Raw genomic sequence first — 22,284 nt, 5'->3', positions numbered from 1 at the left:
CGCTTAAGGAAGGGGCTCCTACACTTCATTTCCCATTTGAAATCGGAAGTAGGTTGCAGCGACACGGAGGCCCTAGAACACTGCTTGAGAGCTTCTTCCCGGCTAACCTGGCTCGCCTAGGACTGACCGGGACTGCGGAGCATACCGGGCCCACCCCGCTCTTCCGGGGTTTCCCGAGCCGACCGGAACTGGGGCGGAGCCTCCCGAGCGCGCCCAGCGCGATTGGTCGGCACCGCAGTCGCTCAGTGCTCCGAGTGGAAGGGGCTGACCGCCGGCCTCCGCAGGGTCGTGGGAGCCGCGCGGCGGATGGGAGGGGCCGGAGCGAAAGTTGCGGGCGCGGGATCCGGGATCCGGGGCAATGGAGCCGGGCCCCGCCTTGTCACCCGGGCCTTCCCGCTCCTTCAAGGAGGAGCTGCTCTGCGCCGTCTGCTACGACCCCTTCCGTGACGCCGTGACTCTGCGCTGCGGCCACAACTTCTGCCGCGGGTGCGTGACCCGCTGCTGGGAGGTGCAGGTGGCACCCACCTGCCCGGTGTGCAAGGACCGCGCGGCCCCCGCCGACCTGCGCACCAACCACACCCTCAATAACCTCGTGGAGAAGCTGCTGCGCGAGGAGGCCGAGGGCGCGCGCTGGACCGGCCACCGCTCTCCGCGCCTCTGCCGCCTGCACCGCGGCCAGTTCAACCTCTTCTGTCTCGACGACAAAGAGCTGCTGTGCTGCTCGTGCCAGGCCGACCCCCGGCACCAGGGGCACCGCGTGCAGCCGGTGAAGGACACTGCCCACGACTTTCGGGTAAGCGCGGCCGCGAGCCGGAGGTGGCCGAGCGCGCACGTGGGCTGGAACGCAGCACCCTGACCCCGCTGCTCCTGCACTCCAGCCTGCCAGAGCTGGCTGTGCCCGGTCCCGCCCCTCTTCCCCCTGCCAGCTTGCTGGTGCCTCCTGGGGACCCCCACTCCCTGCCGCTGGTAGCATACAGAGGCTGCCTTCTTCATGAAGGCCGGCCCAGGGGCCTGAGTTGGGAGGAGAGAGAATGTCAACAGGAAGTGTGAGAACTGGGGTTACAGGATGTTCTCAAGACACCTCCCCACCCCGCCCCACCTCTGAAGGGCTGAGGCCGTGCACCCTTTCTACCACAGGTGTGTGGCCCATGCCCCTTTTAGAAGCACAGGTGTGGGTAAGCCCGCAACCCTGGAACTTGGCACACTCAGGGTGGAGGTGCAGGACCCCAAGACCTGGCCAAAGATGTGGAGCCTTTTAGATCTCCCCACATCTCTCCCCTCCTTCCCGGGCTGGAGCCCTGTATTGTGTAGCTGTGGGGAGGCCTCTGGCCCTGGCCCTGGCCAGCTGGTCTCTACTGGATCACTCTCTCAGCATCCCCCTAGAGTTCCAGTGGCTATAAATAAGGTAAGGAGCAATTTTAGGGCAAACTAACATGGAGAAGTTTTTGGCAGAGGAAGGAAGAATGATCAGGAAATAAGAATTAGCCATATCAGGGGTTTTCAGATTTTTTGACCTCAGCTAGCACATGGTAAGACATGTTTTTTCCATTGTGACCCAGACCTGCCACATGCATGTATGGTGTCTCTATCAGCTGAAGCAAAAGTTCTGTGAAAATGTCTATTGTACTCAGGTATTTTCTGTCGTTTTATTTTAAAAACTGCACAGGGTGTAAAACATTAATTTATTTCATCACCTACTGAAACCTGCTAATAAACAGGTCAGACCCACAGTTTGGAGAACCCAGCTTTGCTGGTCTGAAGCTGAGTGTATTGAAAAGGAGGCACTATAATATAAGAATGCCTGTCTCCAGACACTGTTTTAGTTTGTTTACTTTAATGCTTTTCTTAAGAAATATCAAAAGTTGACAGTTCCATACACATTTTGACAAAGTTCAAGTGAAGGGGAATGTCATCAATATGCTTGTTTGAACCCTACACTAGCTCGGCAACGGGATAAGCCTGTAACTGCTGTCACAGTGGTCCACAGCAGTGCTTTTTCTCATTCATTTCCCTTGGTAGAAGTGCCAGGTCCTGATTTGGGACAGCTGAAGTAAGTGCTGGACATTCTGGGGGCTGGGGTTGAGGTAGGGGGCCACCATGGATTAAGTCATGACGAATCACCATGGGACTGCCAGAAGTGTATAGATCAGGAAGATGGGCAGGGGTCAAGGCCAAGAGCACTAAGGCAGAACCCAGGTCTGAGCTAAGCCAGGATTCAAGATCAGTGAGCCAGGGGCTTCCCTGGTGGCGCAGTGGTTGAGAATCTGCCTGCCAATGCAGGGGACACGGGTTCGAGCCCTGGTCTGAGAAGATCCCACATGCCGCGGAGCAACTAGGCCCGTGAGCCACAACTGCTGAGCCTGCGCATCTGGAGCTTGTGCTCCGCAACAAGAGAGGCCACGAGAGTGAGAGGCCCGCACACCGCGATGAAGAGTGGCCCCTGCTCGCCGCAACTAGAGAAAGCCCTTGCACGGAAACAAAGACCCAACACAGCCAAAAATAAATAAATTAAAAAAAAAAAAAAAAAAAAGATCAGTGAGCTAGGTGCCCCGAAGTGCATATGGTCTAATGACATCTTTCTGTTTATTCAGCAGATGCCTTGTACTGCTAGGCCCCGGGGATACTGCAGGACACGGGCTAAACAGTAGTTCATACCTTCAAGGAGCTTCAAGCAGAGACTGAGGGGTTAGGAAGTGTTAGCCAGGTGAAGGGGGGTCAGGGAGGGTATTTCAGGCAGAGGCAGCAGCATGTGTAAGGGTCCAGAAGCAGTGACTTTCCAGGCTCTGAGAGAATGAGGATGGAGATGCAGAAGGAGCCAGGAGGCCCCAGTCTTGGCCTTTGTCCTAAAGGCTGTAGGGAGCAGTTGGAGGGTTTTAAACAGAGGAATGATGCTGACAGACCAGTGGGCACTCAGGGCGATGTCTGAGGGGGTGGGGAGTCCAGTCCCTAAAGATCTAAGGAGTGTGCTCAGCCTGGTGCTGGGTGGCCTCACTCGTGTGTTAGACAGCTGTGCACCAGGACTTATCCTGGGTGCTGAGGCTGCAGAGGTCAGTAAGCCAGAGCCCCTGCCCCACGGAGCTCGCACTGTAGTGTGGGGACGTCAGCCAGCAGATAGACAAGTTGTCGTTCTGGATGGGTGGATAGGTGGTGGTGGTGGGGACAGTGTGGGAAGGCTGGACAGGTGAGAAGGGGCTGATGGGGAGCCCTGAAAGCTCTTCCATAGGGGCTTTGCGGTGAGATGTGTACATTCGAAAGATTACTGTGGCAACCATGTGAAGAACTCCAGCAAAAATAATCATACCAGCCAACACTTTTTGACCACTTAACTAGGTACCATGTGCTCTTAAGTGTTTACTTGTCAACACACTTAATCCTCACAAAAACCCTGTGAGGTTGTGTATTAATTTCCTCTTGCTGTTGTAATAAATTGCCACAAACTTTGTGGTTTAACACAGCACAGATTTATTAGCTTACAGTTCTGGAGGTCAGAAGTCTCAACATCAAGGTGTTGGCTCCATGTCTTTTGGAGGCTAGGAGAGGATTTATTTCATTGCCTTGTCCAGCTTTCGGAGACCCCTTCCTTCATCTCTGAAGTGCATCATTCCAACTTCTGCTTCTGTTGTCCCATTGTCTTCTCTAACCCCCCTGCCACCCCAATCGTAAGGAGCCTTGTGATTACAGGGGGCCCCTGGAGACAATCCAGGATAATCTCCCCATCTTAAAATCCATATTTTAATCACATCTACGAAATCCCTTTTGCCATGTAAGGTAACACATTCCCAGGTTCTAGGGATTAGGACGTGGACGTCTTTGGAGGGGCTGTTATTCAGCTTGCTATAGGTGGGTACTGTTCTCCCCATTTTACAGGCAATGACACTGAGTCTCACAGAGGTTAAGCAACTTGTCCAGAGTTAGGGCAGTTACTGTAGAGTTCACCTGGGGCCTTGCTCTGCTCTTACTCTGGTCATGGACTTTGATAGAAGCTTCTCTGGTCCCAGGGTAAGACCATCCCTGCTGGCCCTCTGTTCCGGAGCCGTGAGGGCAGCTGCCTCTGTGTGTGGGTTCTTAGAGGCTTGTGTGGATGAGGACCATCGTCGGTGGGCCGACAGGTGTGGACTGAGTGCCTGCTCTGTACCAGGCACAGTGTGTGCAGGAAAGGGCAGGGTGGTCCAAGCCCCTGCCTTCTTGGAGTCAGGTGGGCGTGATCGAATACTAATCACGCCAATGGTCAGTCACGGGGAGTGAAAGCAGTACATCTAGGATTAGAACGCAGGTCTCCTGACTCCCAGTCTGACGTTTGGCCCGGCTTGCATCTTCAGAGCAAACCAGCCCTGAACCTCCACCAGGTCCCAGGCCTCAGCACTGCCTTGTCTAGACCCCTTGCTTCTCCATCTCACTGGACTGATATGACGGCCATTCTCTGCCCTCCAGCTTCTTCCTGCCCCAGACCCAGCCTCTTCCCCTTCTGGGGTTACCTTCTTAGAATCAGTCTAGCCAAGCCTAATCGAGGTTTATTCCAGGCACCTCTTAAGTCTTCCCCTTCCAATTCTTTCCCTTTTTCCCAACTGCTCAGCCTCATCCTGGATCTCTCCTTATGGGCCAGGCCTTCCCAGATCCAAGTTGTACTGGAGGATGTTTAACTGCCTCCTGGCAAGGCCTGTGACCAGGGGCAGGATGGGGTCTTACTGAGCACCGCCCACTGAGGCTCCTGAGTTAGGGGGCCTAGCACCAGTTGCCATGGTAGACACCTGCTTCTTAAGGAGGACTGACCACCAAGGGGAAAGGAAGAATGGGAGCCTGGATTGGAGTTGGAGAAGAAGGGCATCTGAATGAGATCAAGTTGTCCCAGATGCATCTCTGCGGTCCATTTAAGAAACCTGGAAAATAAACCAGGAGGAGAGTTAAGTTACCTGGGACCAAGTGACGCTCAATGGTAACGAGCTAACACATGCCTGGTGCACTCTTACAAGCACTGAACGTGGATCCTCACAGCCATCCTCTGAGCTAGGTAGTGTTCTCACCCCTCTTATCCAGATGAGGAAACTGAGGGGCCGAGAAGTTAAGGAACTTGCTCAGTATCACCTGCTACTAAGTGGAGGAGCTGGGATTTGAACCTGGGTGGCCAAGTGCCAGAGCTCTTAGCTGCTATTTCAGTCTGCCTGAAAAACAAATGTTTGAAATACGTAGGAAAAATGACACTACCTGGAGACAGATGCCAGGAAATCCTGGTGGTGGGCTAGGTGAGCATGTACAGAGAAAACTGCATTCTTCATTTTTATGGTGGCATTTGAGAGACCATGGGCACTTTCTTGCCTTTATCTTTCAGGGTTGGAGCCTGACTGCCCGAGAAAGAGCTTTTGCCAAAGTTCTCACCAGTGGTCAGTGAAAAGGACAAGGTACAGATCAGGCCTCCGAGCTCTCGATCCAGGAGGCCATGAGGTGTAGTGGAGAGAACGTCAACACCCAGTGTATTTGTCAACTGGGCAAGTGGTTAGTTGAGCATCTAGTTTGTGCTGAGACCTGGAGATGTGCAGTGGTTGAAACGGTCTCTACCTTTTCAGAGCAAGCCTTCATTCCGTCTGCAGTTTATGGAGAACCACTGTGCTCGGTGAGAGGCCCAGGCAGGAGCACCTGCCCCCAGGAAGCCTGCAGCCTTTCCAGGAAAGTGAGGCGGTGATGCTGGGTACGAAGTTCAGTGGCAGAGGTGTCCGCAGAGAGGCAACTAAACTCTACTGGGGAGGCCAAGGCGGCTTTCTGGAGGAAATGAAGAGGGCCTGAGCTTAGTTTTCAAGGCCACTTTGGGATAGTTGGGTGAAGCAGGCGGGAATCGGTCAGAAGCAGCGGCAGGGCCTCAGAGGACAGAGAACCTGGCTTGTGCTGGACAACCCTGGCTGCACACATAGCTCTAGCACTTTGATAAGTACTTGAAAGGGTGCTGTGACAGGAAATAATATTCTCTTACTGGCACCCTTCCCCTTTTCTATTATATCACATAGCACCTGTGTTAATGGATATTTTGGGTAAAACAATATTGTAAAATCCTTACGGTATTAAATATGCTATTGAAATTTGCTGCTTAAGGTATCAAATTGTAATTTTTAAAAACACTTTGTAGACTATATAATCACATTCTGAATTCTTTAGTGTAAATAAAAACTTCCTATTTTGTGTGCATTTATAATTTAAGTCATGTTGAATGTTATAATTGAAGCCAAAATCAGCGCTCTTGCTGGGCTTGGGCCCTGGGTGATGTTCCAGATGTGTCATGGGCCACTTAGCTCCACCCGGGGCAGTGATGACCCTTATTGGTCCTGACCAGCCTTTGCACCAGAGCCCCCACTAGTCTCTGTCATTTCAGGCACTCCTTGGACTACATGCAGGTCCCTGAATGGTGGGTCCAATTGTGATCCAAGGGTGTTTAGTGTTAAAATCAGAATATCAGAAGCAAACATGAAAAGTGTATTGTTTAGATTCATTTGAAATCGCGCTTTCTACCTGTAGTATTTTGTAGGTTAACCACTAAATGTATATAGGGGAAAAAAGTGGAATAAAAATTCTACAATCTAAAAAAAGACAAGGAAGAGAAGAAAAAGGCGTATTGAGCAAGCAGGACAGATAGCACAGAACGGGAAGGTGGACTTAAATGCAATTATATTGGTAATTATGTTAAGTACTCCAGTTAAATGACAAAAGCTGTCTGACTGGATAAGAAAACAAAATCCAGTTCTGAGCCACTTAAATTTGATGAAGTCATTAAATGAAAAAATTGCATTTGCTTAAATTCAGTATCCTTTTGTGATTGAAAAAAAATTAGCAAACTAGGAATAGAAGGAACTTCATTAAACTGCTTAAGAATACCAAAAAACTTATAGCAAATATCATATTTAATTGTGAAACACTTACAGTTTTCTTACTGAGAGCAAGAAAAAGGCAGGAATGCCTGTTATGACCAATTTTATTCAAGTTTGTATTGGAGAGCCTAGCAAATAAAGTCAGTCAGGAATAAAGGCATAAGGTTTGGAAAGAGGGAAACAACAATGGCATTATATGCAGATAATATGATTGCATCTGCATAGTTTAGACAGAATTCTGGTTTGCAAAATAAAGATTAAAAGTTGTATTTATATCAGTAGCAAATAGAAAATTTAAAAAACCATTTACAATAGTATTTAAAAAATCAGATATCTGGGAATAAATGTAATGAGAAGTGTGCAGGCAGGGAAAAATAGAAAACTTTGTTGAGGGACATCAAAGAAGGCTAAGTGGGAAGATATACCATATTCATAGATTAGAAGACAGTATTTTAAAGATGTCAGTTATCCTCAGACTGACCTGTAGAGTCAATTCTATCCCAATCAAAATCCCAACATGATTATTTTGTGGAATTTGACAAGCTGATTTTAAAATTTACATGCAAGCTCAAAGGGCCAAGAATTGCCAAAGCATTCTTAGGAAATACTTATTAGATGTCAGTTTATGTTGTAGCTGTAGAAGTAAAGATTGTGATACTGGCACAAGGATAAACAGATGGCCAGGGAAACAGACTGGGGAACCTAGAAACAGATCTGTGTGTGATGTATAACAAAGGTGGCCTTCAGACCAGTAGGGGAATGGTAGTATTCATTTTAAATTTTTTAAAAAAAATTTCATTGAAATATAGTTGATTTACAATGTTGTATTAGTTTCCAGTTTGTTCTTAAATAATGCTTTTGGAGCAAACAAGCTACTGGGTCACACCATTCACAAAATAAACTTCAGGTATCCACATTAGACCCAAATGTGAAAGGAAAGCTATAACTTTAAATAATATAGGAGATTATCTTTATGACCTCAGAGAAGGGAGGTATTTCTTAAAACCAACAAGCACTAATTCCAGAGGAAAACACTGATAACATTGGACCACACTGAAATTAAGAAATATAAGTGATACAATAGAAGATACTCGTTATGCATTTAACCCATAAAAGACATACATTGTGTATTTATAATAAATTCTTACATACCAGTAGGAAAATGGCAGGCAACTCAATAGAAAAAGGGTCAAAGATTTTAATAACAGGTATTTAAAAATAAAGATCCAAATGGTTAATAAACATTTTTCATTAACATTGCTCATGTGGTATAAATTGGTACACCTGCTTTGGAAAAACGTTTGGCATTTATCTACCAAAGTTGAAGATACATGTACCTGTGGCCCAGCAGTTCTACCCCCAGGAATATTTTGTAGAAGAACCAGTGTACCTGTGCACTAGGAGACCTATACAAGAATGTTCGTCCTATTTGTATTACTCGAAGTTGTAAATGACCCAGCTATCCATTGATAACGGCATGGATACCTGATTGTGGTGTATTCATAAAATAGATTACAATGCAACGATGAACGGGTAAACTTACATACAATTATGTATTTGAATCCTACAAACTTTATGTTACATAGAGGAAGCAAGACACAAAAGAATATATGTAGTTTTATTCCTTTAATATAAAGCTCAAAACCAGGCAAAACTAAAGTGTATTATTTAGGTTAGGGATCATACGTAGCAGATATAACTATAAAGAAAAGCAAGGAAGTACCATAGAAATTAGGAGCTTCCTCTGACAGAAAAAAGGGATTAAGATTCAGGAGGGACATGTCCTGGGTGGTGGTTACAGGGGTGTTCAGTTTATAATTATTTAAGAGATGGCACGTTTATGTCTTATGCAAAGAAAATAAATTGGTGACAACAAAGGAGATTGAAAGGTACAAAGTAACTCATTAAATTGGAGAGAAAAGGGAATTAATTCCCTGGCGGTCCAGGGGTTAGGACTCGGCGCTTTCACTGCCGTGGGTCAGGGTTCCATCCCTGGTAGGGGAACTAAGATCCCGCAAGCTGCACAGCAGGGCCAAAAAAAAAAAAAAAATTGGAGTGAAAAGGAAAGAATTTCCTCTCATTAAGGGAGGAAAGCTCTTGGTAAGTTATAAGAAAAGGTTAAAACTTCTAAAGTTTTCATTTTATAGGCTTTTAAAAATTTGAGGTATAACTTATATACAGTTAGATGCATAGATCTTAAATGTTCAGTTGGATGAGTTCTATTACACACACCCTATACCTGCCACTCCAAACGAAGTAGAGAACATCTCCATCACCCTGGAGGGGTCCCTCCTTCTTCCCAGTCAGTCTTCCACCAAGAGCAACCACTTTCTGATTTATCACCTTGGATTAGTGTTGCCTGATCTTGGACTTCACATAAATGAAATGATACTGTATGTACTCTCCTCCAGAGTAGTATATACATATACTTTTTGATTCACCTGTTATATGTATCAGTAGTTTGCTCCTTTTTTTACTGCTAAGTAGCTTTCCATTGTATGAATATACCATAATTTACTCACCCATCTCTTGCTGATGGACATTTGGGTCATTTCCAGTTTTTGATTTTCCATAAGTTTTTAAGATGCGTTGTTTAATTTGACATTTATGGGAGGAAAATTTCATTCACATGCTAGGTTGTTTAAGGAATTGGGCAAAGTATGGCCAGAACTATAAGCTTTTATTCTCCAGAAGTAAAGAAATTGACATGTTTGATGTCAACAAATTTGGAAATAAGATGACACATTTAGAAACACAAAAGACAACTAGACAACATAGTAGTAGCTTCCTTAATGAAATTGGGTGGGTAGTCTTGTGGTTAAGACTGTGGCCTTTATTCTTGGACAGTTCTGCAGACAGATCATGGTTCTGCTGCTAACTATAATTTTGGCAAGTTACTTAACTCTTCTGGGCCTTCTTTTCTCTTCTATATATTAGCAATATAGCGCCTACCTTGCAGAAATGTAAGAATTCGATAGAATGATGTTTGTAAAGTACCTAATTTAGTGCCTTGTGCATAGTACATGCTTAATAATAACTGCTTGCTGGTGGTAATATAATCATTGGTGGGTCTCACCAGCTAGCATCTCAGAGAAGGGCACAGTTTATTTAGGGTTGGGATTTGCTGAATTAAAGCAGAACTCTCCAAGTGATTGAAAAGTTTGGGAAGGACAAGGGACTGTCACCCCCTTTCCATCTTCATTACCCCGTAAATCCTGGACTGAAGGTTGAAGGGCAGAGGGTTGGGCTGTGTTGTTTGGGGCCGGCATGCCCCTGGGTAATGTGACTTGCTTCACTCCTGTCATTCACACTTATTTGGCAAATCGTGGAATTGTCTTTGGGGACCCTATTACATAACTTTGCAACAAAACATCTCGTCCCACAAAATAACACATTGGGATGATATTTCAGTGGTTTTGTGGGACGCTCATGCTAATGTTATTTTGCAGTTGAGGAGACACACCTTAGAGATGATAATACTACAGAGAACAGTATTTTTTAAAAATCTGTTAAATATTGTCAAGAAGAACATAAACGTGACTAGAATGAATAGAAAACAAAAGCTGCAGAGAAAGAAATCATTGTTTATTTTCTGTAGAAGAGTGGTTAAAAGAATGGACTGTGGAGCAGGACAGATGGGCTAGTTATCTAGTGCTGTGTAACAAATCACCCCAATCATAGTGGCTTAAAACAAAAATGTCTATTATGTCATGGTTTCTGTAGGTCAGGAATCTGGCATGACCTGGCTGGGTGTTTCTGCCTCGGGGTCTTATGATGCTGCAGTGTTGGTTGGGGCTACAGTCTCATCTGAAGGCCCAAGTAAGCCAGGATCCCCACTCAGGCTCACTTGTGTGGTTGGTGGCAGGATTCGGGTCCTTGCGGCTGTTGGTTGGGTACCCTCAGTTCTTAGCCCCATGGGCTGCTCCAGAGGGTGGATCACTTCCATGCAAGGGAGCAAGCACGGGAGGGCAAGAAAGGGTGTGTGCAGGCTTTTTGTCACCTCAATTCATGTCCCATCACTTTTGCCATATTCTGTTGGTTAGAAGCAAGTCACTAGATCCAGCCCACAGGGAGAGGATTCCACCAGGGCATGAGTACCGGGAGGTGGGATCATTGGGGCCATTTTAGAGGCTGTCTCCTTCAATCTGCGCTCTGGCCCCAATGATGGATGTCCCTCCCACATGCAGAGTATGTTCACCCCCTCCCAAGATTCCCAAGCATCTTGTCCCATTACAGCCTCAGCTTGAAGTCCAGAATCTCGCCATCTAAGTCAGGCCCAGGTAGGGATGAGGCTTTTGAGGACAAATCTGTATTTATCACTCATAACAAATTACCCCCAAATTTGGCAGCTTAAAACAACAAACTTTCTTATCTCACAGGAGGGAGGGATCACTGGGAACCATCTCAGAGGCTGCCTGCCACCACTGTTTAGGTTCTCATCCTTGCTCTACCATGAACTAGCTGTGTGCCCTTGGGCTAGTCACTTCCCCCTTCTGTGCTTCAGTTTTTTCATCTGTAAAAGGGGGCTGATAAAATTGCTAATAGGAATAATGTGACGATTAAGTGACGTAACGTGTAAAGTAATTAGCAAAGTCCCTGGCACATAGTAAATGCTCAGTAAATGGTAGTCATTTATAATTAATGTTGTTAGAATTGTTATTTTTCCAAAGAGAAAACTTGCGAGGCTTTTTCAGAATGTAGAGGGAAAAGGATAAAGATGGAGAGAAAATGCTAGGCCTAGGATACAAAAGGTCAGAATCCAACCTAAAACCAGCAGTGGTTCCTCTAGGAGCCCAGGGAGATCAGAGCAGAGGTTAAATTTATAAAACAAAAACTAAGCAAGAAGTATTTGAATCTGCTGATTAAAGTCTTTCACACGATCCAAGCACTATTAGAATATCAGGATAAGGCAGGGATGCGGGGAGACGTGTACAGTAGCCCCTCTGTAGTTACAGGTTCCGCATCTGTGGATTCAACCAATGGGAGATCAAAGATATTCGGGGGGGGAAAATCCAGAAAGTTCCAAAAAACACAACTTGAATTTGCCACTCTGGCAACTATTTACATAGCATTTACATTGTACTTACAACTACTTACATAGCATTTTATACAAATACAACACCATTTTTATATAGGGACTTGAACATCCTTGGATTTCAGTATCCATGAGGATCCTGGAACCAATCCCCTATGGATACCAAGGGAAGACTGCAGTTTAGATAAGGCCCTGTGGGAAGAACTGGGTCAACGCCACTATCAGGCCTATTCTTTCGTGACTGCAGACCAGTCCAGTTCAGAAAGTCACCAGGGGAGCCTGTGAGCACATTGTTTTAACGTCGGGCCCACAGCTCGGGCTCATGGCCCAGCGTGCACCAGCTTTAGGCCAAGCGGGGTGCCTTCTGTGTTGTCCCATGACCAGCGTGGGAGGGAACAGGTCCCTTTACCTCCTCACCCTGTCTCTCCGTCTGTATCAGGTATAAACGAAGGGGCCGGGTTAGAGGGTATCTGAGGCCCTTTATGCCATACCCCATCCAGTTCAAGGTCAGGGCTGTGCTTTTCCAGCTGTGTCCCACAGCACGTGGCCGGACCGGGTTCAGTAAATGTGGTCGAGTGGTACCCACGGTGAAGTGCAACTCCCGCCGTGATGTGGCGTGCCGCATCCCTGCCCGGCCTCCGCCCTAACCTGCCTCCTTGCCTCCTTCTCGCCCCTCACGGCAGGCCAAGTGCAGGAACATGGAACACGCGCTGCGGGAGAAAGCCAAGGCCTTCTGGGCCATGCGGCGCTCCTACGAGGCCATCGCCAAGCACAATCAGGTGAGTGACGCTGGGGCTGAACGGGGCGATGGGGACACCCGGGGTTGCTGGGGGGGAGAGGTGCAGGTGGGCTGGCCCTGGCCATGCTGCTGCCGACAGGGTCGGCCTTCGCCAGCCCTGATGGCCTCGCACAGCCTTGCCCTCGGACGCCGGTTGCGGCTGCGTGGCCTCTTTAAACACCATGCCAGCAGCCACAGAGCAGCTTCAACAGCCCCCTGCATCACCTCCCCTGTGGTTTCAGGCTGACAGCACGTGCCACGCTGCACCACTTGCCCGGCCGCTCAAGCCAGCGACACCCTCATTCTCACTCCCCACGTCCATGGTTTCCAGAATGCATCCCGTCCGTTGACACTCCCGCTCCACTGCCACCATCCTGGTCCAGGTCCCCGCCTCCTACCTGGGCCCCGTACTTCCCACTCTTGTCCTGCAGTCCACGCTCCTTGGAGTGGGCTGATCTTTTAGAAAAATAGATCGATTGTGTCACTCCTCTGCTTAAAACTGTAGAGTGGTTTCCATGGCACCCACGGCACAGTCCAGACTCCTACACCATCCAAGGCCCTCATCCAGCCTCCGTGTGCCCCTCAGCTTCATCTCCTCCCGAGCTTGGCCTGTGCCGTCTGCCTGGCTGGCCTGGTGCAGGATGCGGTGGGGACACCTAGGGAGTGTCCATGTGTCCAAGTGACAGCCACTGTCTGTCCATCCCAGGCACTGTGGAATTCTCAGGTGGTCAGGTGTGAAGATTCCAGGATTCTGGCTTCATTAATGCTTTTCCTCTAAAGCCAGTCAATCCAGGTGGATAAAAAGTGAAAGTTTTGTGTTTACCTCTTTATTGAGGGGCTGCCATTGCCCGCATGAGAGTGGCTGGAGCTGAATTTACACTGGCTGGTTTTTCCTGTCTACTCTGTTTTTTATCTTCTGGTGTGATAAGAATCACCCCAGATCTCACTCTCTCCCTCTATACGTACGTTATCAATCTTTTTACCTGATATTTCAACAGCGCCATCTCTCCTCGTATGCATTTCTTTGTTTATTAATAAGTGTGTACATCCTTTCACAAGTATAACAGCCATTTGCATTTCTTCTGTGAAGTTCACATTCTTTTTCTTGGAATGTTTGTCTTTTCTCCTTGCACATTCATAAGAACACTATTATGAAGAATAATAATAATCTACCATATAGGTTGGAAGTATTTTTCCTAGTTCGTCCTTTTTCAGAAAATCATTTCCCCCCTTTTTTGGTCATTTTCCTTTTTTCAGTGAATCATTTTGTCATCGTATTATCAGAGCCATAAACATATATTGAATTTTCAGTTCAAAGATGTGGGTTACTAACCTGCCATTGCTAGAGCGCACAATTCCAAGTTGTTTTTCCAAAAGTTGTCATAGAATTGTACTTATGTATTTAAACTTATTAGTAGTCTCTTGCCATATAAAACTTCTTATTTTTACATGTATCCAATTATCTCATTCTTTCCTTGAGGCTTCTCAATTTTATATCATGATAAGAAAAGTCTCATTCCAAGATGAGAAATAGGTCTCTGCTTTTTCTTTGAGTGTATTTATGGTTTTGTTTTAACTGTTATTTTAAATGCTTTTCGTAATTATGATTAGGAGTGTGCATATTACTAATGATTCAGTTTTAAAATAAATACTTCCTACTATTTTTTTGGTAAGCCTCTCTATCAAATTTGAAGTCCTGATATTGGAAGGCAAATAATTTGTTTTAAACGATTAGACATTGGATTTCATTCTATTTATTTATTTATTTACTTATTTTGGCCATGTGGCGCCGCAGGCAGGATCTTAGTTCCGTGACCAGGGATTGAACCCCTGCCCCCTGCAGTGGAAGTGCGGAGTCTTAACCACTGGACATCCAGGGAACTCTCTGGAAGGCAAATAATTTTTTAAAATCTTTGCTGTTTGCCACAGTTCACTTCTGTGATTCAGGGCTTCCCTCACTATTGCACAACCTATACAGGTACAGAGTATTGCTGAGGAGTTTATAGGACTACAGTTGTCATCTATAAGCAGTGATTTGATTTGATTTTTCATGTATCAAAACAACCTCATTAGGCTGTTTGACTTATTTTAAACTTATAAATTCGTGCTAAGAAAGCTGCATGTATATTTTGTCTTTCGAGGTTTTGCATGTGATTTCTCCTGAAAAATGGAGTTCCTTTGCTAAACATCTGGGAGCCACCGGGCTCGGTGATGGCTGAGGCCCCCTCCCACCCTCTGCTGCAGGTGGAGGCTGCCTGGCTGGAAGGGCGAATCCGGCAGGAGTTTGACAAGCTTCGAGAGTTCTTGAGAGTGGAGGAGCAGGCCATCCTGGATGCCATGGCCGAGGAGGCCAGGCAGAAGCAGCTTCTGGCCGAGGAGAAGATGAAGCGGCTGGCGGAAGACACGGAGGCCCTGGCCCATGAGATTGAGCGGCTGCAGATGGAGATGAAGGAGGATGACGTCTCCTTTCTCATGGTGAGGAGCTCAACGTCCAGAGTCAGTGACGGGCCAGACGTTCAGGGGCCAGCGGGGAGCCTGAGGCCAGCGGCCCTGGCCGACCCAGCCTTCCCGTAGCTTCCGGACCCCAGGTTGGAGGAGCTTACAGATGCGGTGCTTGGCTTGTGTCAGGAGGCGGAGGAGCTTTTAATCAAGACCTTGAGGGCCTCTCCACTCCTCTCTCTCTGCCTCTCTCCTTCCCTCCTCCTCCCTCTCCCTTCCTCTCTTGCACTTATTCTTTCTCTCTCTTTTTTTGTTTCTTCTCTCTTGACTCCTTCTTGATACAGTGGAGTACTTTTTAAATAATTTTTTACGTGGGGCTTCTTCTAGATTTATGGAAAGTTGCCATTCTGTAGGTTATCTTTTCACTTTCTTCATGACATCCTTTGAAGCACAAAAGTTTTCCATTTTGCTGAAGTCCTATTTATCTGTTTTCTTTTGCTGTTTGCGCTTTTGGTGTCATATCTAAGAAACCATAGCCTGATCCAAGGTCATGAGTTTTATAGTCTTATCTCTACATTTAAGTCTTTGATCCATTTTGAGTTAATTTTTGTATATGGTACAAGGTGGGAATCCAGCCTTTTGCATGTGGATACCCAATTGTCCCAGCACCATTTGTTAAAGACCTTTCTTTTCCCATTGAATGGTCTTGGCACCCTTGTTGATAACCAGTTGACAGTAAATATGAGGGTTTATTTCTAGACTTTCAGTGTCCATTGATCTGTATGTCCTTATGTTAGTACCACACTGTCTTGTTTAGTCTTGCTTTTAATGAGGTTTTTTTTTTAAATTGAGGTATAGTTGATTTAGAATATTATATTAGTTTCAGGTGTTCAGCATAGTGATTCAAAATTTTTATAGATTTATATTCCATTTAAAGTTATTATAAAATATTGGCTATATTCCCTGTGCTGTAAATATATCCTTGTAGCCTGTTTATTTTGTACATAGTAGTTTGTGTCTCTTCATCCCCTCTCCTTATCTTGCCCCTCCCCACTTCCCCTTCCCTACTGATAACTACTAGCTTGTTCTCTATATCTGTGAGTCTGTTTCTGTTTTATTATATTCATTTGTTTGTTTAATTTATTTTTTTAGATTCCACATATAAGTGGTAACATACAGTATTTGTCTTTCCCTGACTTATTTCACTTAGCATAATATAGTTGTTGCAAATGCCAAAATTTTATTCTTTTTTTATGGCCGAGTAGTAACTTTTAATAAGTTTTGAAACCAGAAAGTGTGAGCCACCAACTTTGTCCTTCTTTTCCAAGATTGTTTTGGCTATTCTGAGTCCCTTGAATTTCATATCAATTTTAGTATCAGCTTATCAGTTTCTGCAAAGAAGCCAGCTGTTATTTTGCTAGGAATTGCATTGAATCTGTAGATCAGTTTGGGGGGGGTATTGCCATCTTAACAATATTAAGTCTTCTGATCCATGAACATGGGATGTATGGCTCCTTTTGAGGTCAGAAACTCATGTTTTCTCTGTGTCTCTGTTTCTGTCTCTGGTTTTTTCTTTTTCAGAAACACAAGAGCCGAAAACGCCGGTAAGTTGCCAAGGCTGGTAGAGGGGAGGGGAGGAGTCGGCAGAAATACCAGGGGCGCAAACTCCCATGGCTCCAGGGCCAGGCATGTAATGAAGCTGTCTGGGTGCAATACAGAGGGAGCAGGGGGACTGACCAGGTGGAGAGCCCTCTTTCAAGGCACCCACTTCCGATTTGCACTGGTGCAGTGTTGTTTTCCTGAGTGTGGAACGTGACCACTCCCTGTGTGGGGAGAGAGTGCCATCGTGCACAGGGCTTGTAGTTCTCTGGGGGCCAGCCCCCTGCCTCTGAGAGCCTCAGGACATGCTGGTTTGTGTTGATGGTTGTAGAGTTCACAGGGATGAATACAGAAGAACTGTGTCCCCGTCAGAGCTGTACAAAGATGGAAGAAAGTGCTTTGGACAGTAGTGAGTTCCCTGTCACTGGAAGTGTTGAAGCAAAGGCCAGTGACACCTTCAGAATGTGGGACTAGGGGACCCTTAAGGTGCCTTCCAACTCATATACCCTGTGAACTGATGTGTACATGTGATTTCTGCCCACATGCATGTCTGAGAACCTCCTATTTATATTTATCCCAGTTGGGGCAGGATGGGCTCAAGTACTGAGTCCTGAAGGGGCGCGAGCTGCCCAGTTGGGTCCTGTTGTCTTGAGTAAGATGGCCAGGGAGTCTAGGCCTGAGGCAAGGGATCCTGTTTCCAGCTGACCCAGTTAGGCCCCAGGATGCATGGCCCTGGCCCAGCGCACCAGGCCCAATTCTCCTTTCCCAGACTCTTCTGCACGATGGAGCCGGAGCCTGTCCAGCCTGGTATGCTCATCGACGTTTGCAAGTACCTGGACTCCCTGCAGTACCGAGTCTGGAGGAAGATGCTCGTGTGTGTCGAATCTGGTGAGAGGGGCCCAGGCAGGTGTAAGAGGGGGGAGGTCATGCAAGGCAGAGAGCCAGCTGAACTCACTCCTTCCAGCTTCCCACCCCTCCTCCTCCTCCCCCCACTGGTCCCGTCTCCAGCCTCTTTCATTCACGTCCCTGTGCCCTGCTCCCCTTCTTGCCCCACTGCTCAAACCCCTCCTGGCCGAACCCTTCCTTTTTGGGTCCTGACTCTTGGCCACCTCTTCAGAAAGAGCAACTGACTTCCCTTTCTATTCCGAAACATATTGTATATATAATATAATGAAAGAGTTCCTCAGTTCAGGGGCGCCTCTCCAAGGTGATTCCAGCCCACATGAGTCACTATATCATGTGCTGTGGACTGAACGTTTATATGTCCCCCCGCCTTCCAAATTCATATGTTGAAGCCCTAACCTCCATGTGATGGAACTTGCAAGCAGGGCCTTTGGGAGGTGATTAGAGTTAGAAGAGGTCATGAGGATGGGGCCCTATGACGGGATTAGTGCTCTTTTAAGAAGAGACACAAGAGAGCTGGCTTCCTCTCTCTCTCTCCCTCCCCCGTGTGAGGACACAGCAAGAAGGTAGCCATCTATAAACCAAAGAGGGCCCTCACCAGCAACTGAGCATGCTGGTACCCTGGTCTCTGAATTCCAGCCTCCAGAACTGTGAGAAATATAGTTCTGTTATTTAAGCCACCCAGTCTCTTGATACTTTTGGGGTAGCAGTCCGAACATGATTTTACAGGGAGAAATGTCAGTGACCCAGGGGCATGTTACATGCTTTTGTTAGATGTCACAGGCATTGTGTCAGGGTCAGGATCCCTGCCTGCATTGGCTTCCTGTGGCTGTCCGAGCAAGGGACAAAGACTGGATGCTTTAAAATGGCAGAAATTTATTCTTCTGGAGGCTAGAAGTCCAAAACCAAGGTGTCAGCAGGGCTGTGCTCCCTCTGAAACCTGTAGGGGAGGATCCTTCTCTGCCTCTTCCTACCTTGTGGTATTTGCTGTCAGACCTTGGCTGGTGGCTGCAGCATTTTGACCTGTGCCTCCAGTATCACAGGGCTTTTCCCCGTTATGTGTCTATGTCTCTTCTCCTCTTTTATAAGGACAACAGTCATATTGGATTAAGGGCCCCCTCTACTCCAGTCTGATCTCATCTTAAATACTTATATCTGCAACAACCCCATTCTCAAATAAGGTCACCTCCTGAGATACTGGGGGTTAAGACTTGAACATAGCTTTTTTTGCAGGGCACATTTCAACCCATAACACCACCCCTCAGCCCAGGGCAGCCCCCTCCATGCACTGGGCCCGGTGGGACACAGTCTGTCAGTTTAGGGGGACTGGAGGCATCAGGCTGGCCTGACAGCAGGGCGGGCTCTCAGGTTTGCTGATTTCACCCACGCTCTTCCCACTGCCCACCCAGTGCCTTTCAGCTTTGACCCCAACACTGCGGCTGGCTGGCTCTCCGTGTCAGACGACCTCACCAGTGTCACCAACCACGGCTACCGGGTCCAGGTAGAGAATCCGGAGCGCTTCGCGTCGGCGCCCTGCCTGCTGGGCTCCTGCATCTTGTCGCAGGGCTCGCATGCCTGGGAGGTGGACCTGGGTGCACTGCCGAGCTGGCGCGTGGGCGTGGTGCGGACGCGTCAGGACGCGGGCGCCGAGGGCCACTCGCACAGCTGCTACCACGACACGCGCTCGGGCTTCTGGTACGTGTGCCGCACGCAGGGCGTGGACGGCGACCACTGCGTGACCTCGGACCCCGCCACATCGCCCCTGGTCCCAGCCATCCCGCGCCGCCTGCGCGTGGAGTTGGAGTGCGAGGAGGGTGAGCTGTCCTTCTACGACGCGGAGCGCCACTGCCACCTGTACACCTTCCACGCCCGCTTCGGGGAGGTGCGGCCCTACTTCTACCTGGGCGGCTCGCGGGGGGACGGGCCCCCCGAGCCGCTGCGTATCTGCCCCCTGCGCATCACTGTCAAGGAGGAGCTGGATGGCTGAAGCCCGCCTTGCCGGATGCCACCGGGTCTTGCGCCCCGGTCTCATTTTCTTTCTGTCTCTTCCCAAAGGCACACTCGCCTTGGTACCTCTCTGCCTCCCACCTTCTTGCCACGATCTTCCTACGGGCCATCCTTGTCCTTTAATGTGGCTCCAGGCCACGTGCCTCCTCCCTCATTTTTGGTCCCTTCTCTACCCACCTTTGAAAGTCATCCAGGAGACACCTCCCTGATTAGGCTTTTTCCAAAGTTGTGGCATCCTCTGGATGTGAATTTTCTGATTCACATTCTAAGATTGCAGGGGATAGTGTTTGCTTCTAGAATGGGTCTGTTTAAAAATGTAAGTTTCATCATTTTCCAAGAGTGGTGAGGCCAGCAGACTGGAAGAGGACTGCTGTTGACAAGAGTTTGTTACTCACTATCCCCAGGAGGAGGGGCCCTGCCATGGGGGGGGGGGGGTGGGGGGTGGGGTTTGGGCAGCACCAGGGTCCTTAGGAGGCAGGGGGCGTGAGGGGAAAGCGTGGGTGGGAGACTTATTGTACTTTTCAAGGGAAGGAACAGGCCAGGCAGGGTAGGTGGGTTTATGATTGGCGAGTTGGAATGCTTTTGACCGGCTCTAGGGTACAGGGATTGCCCCTAGTTGTCTGATACCTGGCCCTGGGATGATTAGGACAGGGGGATATTGGCCTGGAGTGGAGGAGCCCTGTGAGAGCCTGATACAGGAGGTGGTTGGGGGGTATAGCTCTGCGTGTAGAAGGTTGGCTGCATTTGAAAGGCGTGCTCATAGGGGAGTTGTTTGCTGTATCCAGGAATTTGCTAGCCAGAGAAGCCCCAGATGCCAAAGCGTCAAGATTACAGAAAAGAAGAAAATACAGTTAATACAGGACCATTGCCATGGCTTTGGGGAGGACCCATGGCCAGGCTTATCTGTCACTTTATACCAGTACTTAAAACTGCTCCAAGGGCCTCCCTGGGGCCCTTCAGGGTGGGGTTGGGGGCAAGGCTGCCCATCAGCTCGGCTCTGATTTATCGATTCACACTTCTTGGATGATTTCCTGTGAACAGAGGTTCCAGAGCACTTTAAAACACACAGTTTAAAACACCATGGTTTAGACTTGTGCCCTCTGGGGGCCTCACTTTCCTCATCTGCAGATGAAACTGTAGGCCTGGAAGGCGGTGCCCTTCTGTAATTGTGTAGAGCATCTTCCTCTGATTCTTCTCACAAAGGTGCAGAAGGGAGGGAAAGAGGGGCCCTTTCAGTTAGGAAGGAAGGAAGGGGACGCGGTCCAGGGAAAGTACAAGGAGGGAGGGAGCTCCAGGGCTCCTGTCTTTGCTGACCTCAGCTTGCTCGTTCCTGTTCTCCTGGCTTTTGCGTTCTCATCCTGACTGCTTCTCCCTCTGCCATGCCTACAGACTCCTACCTCCACCTTTTCTTCCTCATACCTGCCTGCAGAGAATTTTTAATTGTCAACTCACCGTGTCCTGGGACAGTACTGTAAAAGGAAATGTTTTCCCACTGGAGCAGTGTTCTAATGGGGGCGCTTTTCTGACCGAGGACTCACAAACTTTCTCCTGCTTGTGTCCCCTCGTTCACAGAAGTGGACATTTTAAGCAGAAATGATGATTCAAAACTAAAAATTGGCTATAAATAGGATGTGTACATCATTGGCAGCCATGGGGAGCGACGTGGTAGGATATGCCACTGAGTGAAGGAGAGCAGGCGTGGGCGAGGGGGTGAGGATGTTGGCGAACAGGTGTGAGCTGAGCAGGGCCCTGCTAAAGGCTCTCAGACTCAGCAAAGCTCAAGGCACTTTGCAGCCAACACATCGGAGTCCCGTGTGCACTTTCTACCATAAAGTATTTATCTAGCCCATCAAATATAATTTCTACATAATAATCTTGACCTGAAATTATTTTGTTAGTTGTAATAAACTTCTACAAAATGTTTTTCCTTTCCGCCTTAGGTGCTGGAAGAGGTTTTCTTAGAGGATAATTTGCACAGCCTAGGCCCCTTTTTACCAAAATGAAAAACGATATTTGAGCTAAAGCCCAGTTCGTCTTTTGACATTTTCCTTTCAGTGTTGTTGTAAACAAAAGTGCATTCACCTTGTAGCATGTATGCAGCTTTTTTTGTTTTTATTATTGGGTAATCTATTGTATGGATATTCTACATTTTATTTATTCTTCAGTTGGTGGAAACATTTCAATTGTTTCCACTTTTTGCCGTTAGGAATAATGCTGCTGTAAACACTTGAGTACAAGATTTTGTGTGGACATACGTTTTTCGTTCTCTGGGGTATGTATCTAGGTGTAGACTTGCTGGATCATGTGGTAACTCTGTTTAACCTTCTGAGGGACTGCCAGGGACTTCCAGTGTGGCTGCACTGTTTTACAGTCTTACCAGCAGGGTATGGGGGTTCCGGTTGCTCCATATCCTCATCAACACTTGTTATTGTCTGTATTTTAACTTAGCCATCCTAGTGGGTGTGAAGTGGTATCTCATTGTAGTTTTGACTTGGATTTCCCTGATGCTTAATGGTATCAAGCCTCTTTTCATGTGCTTATTCTCCATTTGTTTATCTTCTTAGGAGAACCGACTTCAGATCCTTTGCCCATTTTTAACTGAGTTTTTTGTCATTTTACTACTGAGTTGCAAGACTCCTTTATATACATTCTAGATACAAGTCCCTTATCAC

At 47.5% G+C, this 22,284-nt stretch overlaps 1 protein-coding gene across 1 annotated transcript; it reads left to right on the top strand.

Annotated features, from left to right (window-relative positions):
• The first annotated feature begins 314 nt into the window (after positions 1-314).
• Positions 315-20,020, top strand: TRIM35 (tripartite motif containing 35). Its single transcript, XM_068552490.1, has 6 exons — positions 315-793; positions 12,570-12,665; positions 14,909-15,139; positions 16,685-16,707; positions 17,472-17,590; positions 19,015-20,020. Exons 1-6 carry the CDS (start codon positions 359-361, stop codon positions 19,590-19,592), a joined length of 1,482 nt encoding a protein of 493 aa, XP_068408591.1. The 5' UTR covers positions 315-358; the 3' UTR covers positions 19,593-20,020.
• The last annotated feature ends 2,264 nt before the right edge of the window (positions 20,021-22,284 follow it).

The sequence above is a fragment of the Eschrichtius robustus genome, chromosome 10, assembly GCF_028021215.1.
Source record: "Eschrichtius robustus isolate mEscRob2 chromosome 10, mEscRob2.pri, whole genome shotgun sequence".
Classification (NCBI taxonomy): domain Eukaryota; kingdom Metazoa; phylum Chordata; class Mammalia; order Artiodactyla; family Eschrichtiidae; genus Eschrichtius; species Eschrichtius robustus.
This window is presented reverse-complemented; position numbering and strand designations above follow the sequence as displayed.